Source organism: Quercus lobata, chromosome 2, assembly GCF_001633185.2.
Source record: "Quercus lobata isolate SW786 chromosome 2, ValleyOak3.0 Primary Assembly, whole genome shotgun sequence".
Classification (NCBI taxonomy): Eukaryota; Viridiplantae; Streptophyta; class Magnoliopsida; order Fagales; family Fagaceae; genus Quercus; species Quercus lobata.
In genome coordinates, this window is record NC_044905.1 from 91,067,967 (window position 1) to 91,074,098 (window position 6,132).

Sequence of the window (6,132 nt, forward strand, 5' to 3'; positions counted from 1 at the left end):
ACTTCATCTGAGCACTCCTAGTTTGTACAACATGAAGTGCCCCATCCATCGAATAGACAATTCGTGGTCCACCATAAATATTGCTTTTGAGTTGAACTTGAATTTGATCAAGACCCCCATATTATTGAATTATTATATGAAGTGTCTTGATGGGTATATAGTCAATTAGTCACTTCTTTTGAAAAATAATTGAACTTTACTGAGGGAACACAAAAGAAAAGAAAAAAAAAGTTGAAGAAAACTCCATTTTAAGTTATGTTTGAGAACTTAGTGTGGGCCCTATGACCATCTATATATTTAAGCAAGCACTCCCCATGCTATAGCAACCAGTCACAAGCTACACATAAACTATTCAGGAGAAAAAGAAAGAGATACCCCTAATTCTCTTCCTGACCATAGCTATTTCAAATCTGCATCACTTCCCATTTCTTACTCAGATTTCAGATTTCTTCTTCGAAAGCTTATCTCCTATGAGGCCCTATCTAGCAGTATCACTTTTGCTTTTGTCCCTTCTTCTTTCTGAGGTTCAAGGTATGCAAAGATCTATATATCCTTCTTATGAGCATTAGAGTAATTAGGTTCTGTTTTGGCATCATATAAGCTCTGGTTGTAATATATTTTGTTAATTTTGTGAAGGGATCCGCTTGGATAAAAGTTTCATGTCATCAGTTGGGCAACATAAAGTAGATGTGAGTATTATACAAACATTTCAATTTGTTTTTCATTTGATTGAGATGGATTTTCTTCATTTATCTCTTCTTATTTTGATGGTGAAATTTCTGTGAATGAATGCAGGAAGAAAAAAGTGCTTTGACAAAAATACATGACAGTGCTGTTCAAGAGGTCATTCTGTGTAAAGATGGGCACTGTACAGGTACCATGAAGAAAAGAGTTTCTAGAGTTTCCAAGAAATCACACCACTGGTTACCAAGCATTCATGAAGATTACTATGGACCTAGGAGTCACAGACCTAAGCACCATTAGTTTCTTTTCTCCCTCTAGATAGAGTTTTTTCTTCTTCTTTTTTTCCCAATTTTTAGACACTAGCTAGTGATCTTTATAAAGAGTTGGGGTTTCAGAAGATTCATACCCATGACCATGTACTACTCTACAAAGAAAATCATGTCCAAGAGAAGCTTCTCTTAATTATTATTCTTTATAAGTTACCTAGAGCAAGATATTGATTAGTATGGGTACTATATATGGTTTAAATGCTGTAGTAGACCCACAAAGGTTTATTGAATAAGCAACTTGTAGAGAAAGTAAGAACTTGCATTGATTGTGAGCACAGAAGTTCCATGTCGTATCTAAATTGGTTTCCTCATGTGTATTGTTGCAGGAAAGAATAGAAAACTTATTACCACAACAACCACTTCTACTACTAGCACCACCACCACATCAAAGGTTGGTTCTTTGTCCAGACAACTAAATTTCCATTGATAAGTATCACAATACTTTTCATAATTATTGACATAACATGTTATGGTTGGTGTACAATAAAAATAGTATAAACATAACTACAAGTCATGTCAGCTAATATGAAAAAGTTGGGTTCTTAGCATTTATGAATGTCCTCTTTCTTCGTTCTTCTTCTATATATATGATTATATAATAGATATATACTTCATGTACAGAATGAGAAGAATGGAGAGAATAAAGCTGACACCAATTCAAAAGGAAAATCGGGTAGTGGGGAACTTGGTGAGCAAGAGACTTTCATGGTTAAAGGAAGGCCTACTTCAGAGGTTTCCCAATCCCATGACCACCACGAGCAGTTTCCGGACATCATTGACCTAGCTGAGATGGACTATTCTCCAGCAAAGAGAAAACCTCCAATACACAACTGAGTGTTAGGAATATTAAAAAAAAAAAAAAAACTAAAAATAGAATGTAGTACTGTTTAGGATAATAAAAGTGGGGAATACAATGTTATTGGACAATGGTGACTGGACAGCATTACAGAAATGCTGCAGTTTTTTTAGGGTTAGGATCGATTTTGTACATGAGATAGAATATTCTATTATTATTGTTAATCTTAAACTACTATCATTTTGATGATTGAATCATAAGCACTTTTGGAGGGGCATTTGTAACAATCAAAAGTGGAAAGAAATTAATAAATAATCTCAGTTATATGCGTATACACAGTGGCGGCTTTTGTTTCTGCTTGTGCATCGTACACATAAGGTAGAACAAATTTGAGACAAAAATACCAAAAGTTTCCCTCTTTTCCTCTCCGGAAAAACCCATGAAGAGCATATTCAATTATTCATTCTTCATGGTTTTGACATTAGAGCTACTTACAATCGCGGCAAGTTTTTATTGACTTGTTACATATATAGATTCATTCAATAATATCATTTACAACTTGTTATCTCAACTTGTCATGTATTATTAAGATTTTATTATTTGTAAATCACATGGTACTGTATATAAATTTTGTAATATTTAATTTGAATCATTCAATGAATGATCGAATTCTAATACTATATTACTGTTAGAGACTTGGAGGTCTTTTTGCGCTTTGCTAAAGGACATCAGAAATTTAGAGCCTCTCAAAAGATCAAAAAGTGTTTGCCAAAATATCAATCAAATGGGCTTTGTTTAATGCAGCATTAAAGACATATGCTGAATGGCAAGTAAAAAACAAATTTTGCTACATTCAAATGGGGCCATGGATAATTAAAGAAACTGGACATAAGAAACTAGAAAGGAGCAGTGTTTGATGAAGTAGGTGGCTGCATTATGTGACCAAGACCCATTTGTCTTTCTTTTCTGATGCAATGGACCCACCACAGATTTTTGGTCTGGGCCCATTTTCACATATTATTTGTATTATATGCCCGCCGGTATGAATGGTCACTCTTTACAAGTGGGCTCACATGTTCTTTGTTGGGTCATGTATGTTGTGGCCCGTAGAGCCGAATTTGCGGTGGACCACAAAAATTTGGGGCATGGTGCCTGGAAATTAAGATAACAGGCACAGCGCATTCGTACATTGTTATTGGAAAATGAAAATGAATTATTACCAACCACGGTGTTAATGCTCCATTGGTTTCCCTATAAAATATTTTCAAGAAAACTTTTTAGTTAGAAAAAAAAAAAAAAAAACTTAGTAAAACATTTTACAAATATATATAATGGTTTTTCCTCCATTTGATGGTTGGGCTACTAGTCCAATGGCCAGGGCTGTTGATGGTGGTTGCCTGGTTGGGAGGCATTGGTTTTAGTGATTTGTGCTTAAAATTTTTATTTTTATTTTTTATTTTTTTTGAGAAGAGCTTGAAAATTTTACTGAAAACATTTTACAGTGAAACAAACAAAGCATTAGTCCTCCAGGTTCCGATTATTTAGTGGTACACTAATATTTTTCTATGTAAAGGTGAAAGTTTAAGCAAAGAAATAAAAAAATTCAACCATCAAACGAAAAGAAAAAAAATAGTCTTCTTAAATTGCTTTAAAGTCAACAGGCTAAGTAAAGAAGATGAATAAGAAAGGTGACCCAACTACAAGAAGTCACAGAACCGCATATTTGTTAAAAGAATGGTTCAATGATCCATAAGAAGTGAGTGTGCGACAATAAAATATGATGACCTTAAAATCTGATTTTGAAATGTTTCTACAACTTTTGATCATCAGGGCCAAGCTCCTCGACGCCATGTAAGTGTGATAGCATAAATCATGACGGGGTTGAATTGGTACTGAATGTAACAAGAATATATAAACATCTACCACTTAAATTATGTGAGATGGATGTGATATATCCTTGTTACACAAAATAAAAATTCTTGTTGTGGCCTTTGTCCGAGGCTATGAACCATTAGTTAGCATGCTGAAAAAATAAAATGATCCCTCAACTTTTATCAGCATAGACTAAAATTATAGCTTGTATTTAATCTCTTTGATGTCTTCTTTCTTTTTTCTTTTAAATCCCTCTTTTTTATAGTCTTATTTTTTTTATATTTTGGTCATGAACTCAGTTATCAAGGCCTCGTTTGGTACACAAGTTCAAACACATATTTTCAATTTTTAAACAATATTACACGTATTTTCACAAATTTTTTCACTCAAACATATCTTCAAAAAAAACTGAAAACTGTTGTTTAAACACACATACAGACGTCCCAAAATTTAGTTCATTTTCAATTGTAAAAAGTGATCTCAACAGCATGGCCCATAGACTAGCTTATTGGGCTGAGACCCTCCCCCATCTCCAGATTTCATGACCCAAAATAAATAATTAATTATGTTAACCCCTCCCGTGCTGGCTAAGCCGAGTGAAACTCAGCCCAACAAAAATCATAATGGGCCAATCCAACAAAATTCAATTGAATGAGCTTCAATTGGAACCGACGCTCAGTTTGGGAGACTGCCAAGCCCAACAATAGCCGAAGCCTTGGTGCATGAACATGTTCATTCTTCTTTTCCTTTTTTTCATGAAAATGTGCATGGAAATTTCGTACATAAACTAATTATTAATACATAAATAGGTTCTTTTCTTTTCTTCATATTCTAGAGTTGAACAAGAGAAAATTAATCAAATCATGTCAATATACATTTAGATAGTGCTCTAGTTAGAACGAATAGTGATGGTATCAATCACTACTTTGAAAATGAGTTTTTTTTTTTTTTTGGAATAACTAGGAACAGTAATTAGATTCAAGCCTGGGTTATGAAGATGGACCTAAACTCACAATTTTATACTTGAATACACCTTTCTATTGGAACTACCAAAATTCCCAGACATCATTCTACAAATTCCTTTCAAATTTTGAATGAGAGTTCAAAATTTTGCTACCATGGTATATTCGGCAGCGATACCATCTCCTATAGCATGAAAGTGCAAAAATGTGAGGAGTGAAGCATTTTTTACTTTACTCCCTCAAATGATGAAGAGGACTCAGTGAGAGCGAAATAGAAACTTCCAATACACACCTGAAATTGAACTTCAAAAATACACCTGACCTTTCAAAGCAACTAAACAATACAAGATAAGTTTTTATAAGCATGTATAGTAATTGGAATAAGAGATTGATAGATTGACAAGAATCTTGCATGACACTGAATGGCGTTATTTGTGGAACAATTGACAATTCTACAGGTTGTAACTGGAAGAAGAAGAATTTACTAGTTGAGCCAATTACAGTGCTCTATCTATGATACTACTTCCTATAACTTATCCCCTAATAGATTAGTGTACGTTGTCACCTTTTATTCATTCCAACTCTATACAGTATCATTATATACTACCAATAGAAGCTGACATTGAACTTCAAAAATACACCTAACCTTTCAAAGCAACTAAACAATACAAGATAAGTTTTTATAAGCATGTATAGTAATTGGAATAAGAGATTGATAGATTGACAAGAATCTTGCATGACACTGAATGGCGTTATTTGTGGAACAATTGACAATTCTACAGGTTGTAACTGGAAGAAGAAGAATTTACTAGTTGAGCCAATTACAGTGCTCTATCTATGATACTACTTCCTATAACTTATCCCCTAATAGATTAGTGTACGTTGTCACCTTTTATTCATTCCAACTCTATACAGTATCATTATATACTACCAATAGAAGGTGAGATTGTCGCATCAATGTGAATTCGTATGGGAATAGGAATTTTGTCAAGGAAAAAAATGAATTTCTTTTTTGGTCAAGTATTAGATAGAGGAATCGAATCTAAAAAAAAAAAAAAAAACCCAAGTAAAGCCATTAGTGACTAGACCATTGGAAATGAATACACAAGCATGTGTATATAGAGAATACGAAAAAATAACAGCTAGATTCCCAGGTGTAAGGATGGAGTAATAAATACAGCTACCAGGTGATATTTTAAATTTCATGCAACTCCGGACATTCAAATCCAAATTCTGTTTAAAAGACAAAATACTAATTTCAATATTTCGAGCTTAGAGATTCATCAAAAAAGAAACTTAGCGAGAGGACAATATAATTCAAATCCAAAACCCCACTACAAGGGGTTTTAAAATTTATATTGAAAAAATAAAAGGTACAAATATAGGTGTTAATTGTTTCAATTAATAAAGCATTTTATCATCATCAAACAAGAGATATGTGATTGAATTTGGCTTCGACCTGCCTAGGTATTGGTTTGGAATACTTAGA

General features: G+C 33.4%; 1 protein-coding gene across 1 annotated transcript; it reads left to right on the plus strand.

The window, feature by feature from the left end:
• The first annotated feature begins 310 nt into the window (after nucleotides 1-310).
• LOC115957240 lies at nucleotides 311-1,904 on the plus strand. Its single transcript, XM_031075441.1, has 5 exons — nucleotides 311-531; nucleotides 637-689; nucleotides 796-874; nucleotides 1,340-1,404; nucleotides 1,635-1,904. Exons 1-5 carry the CDS (start codon nucleotides 471-473, stop codon nucleotides 1,845-1,847), a joined length of 471 nt encoding a protein of 156 aa, XP_030931301.1. The 5' UTR covers nucleotides 311-470; the 3' UTR covers nucleotides 1,848-1,904.
• Nucleotides 1,905-6,132: the final 4,228 nt, after the last annotated feature.

Bases quoted from the DNA above. Each gene is read 5' to 3' on its own strand.
- LOC115957240 (XM_031075441.1), top strand. From the start codon at position 471: ATGAGGCCCTATCTAGCAGTATCACTTTTGCTTTTGTCCCTTCTTCTT. The intron at 690-795 runs GTGAGTATTATA...GAATGAATGCAG, and splicing joins TTGGGCAACATAAAGTAGAT to GAAGAAAAAAGTGCTTTGAC. The intron at 1,405-1,634 runs GTTGGTTCTTTG...CTTCATGTACAG, and splicing joins GCACCACCACCACATCAAAG to AATGAGAAGAATGGAGAGAA.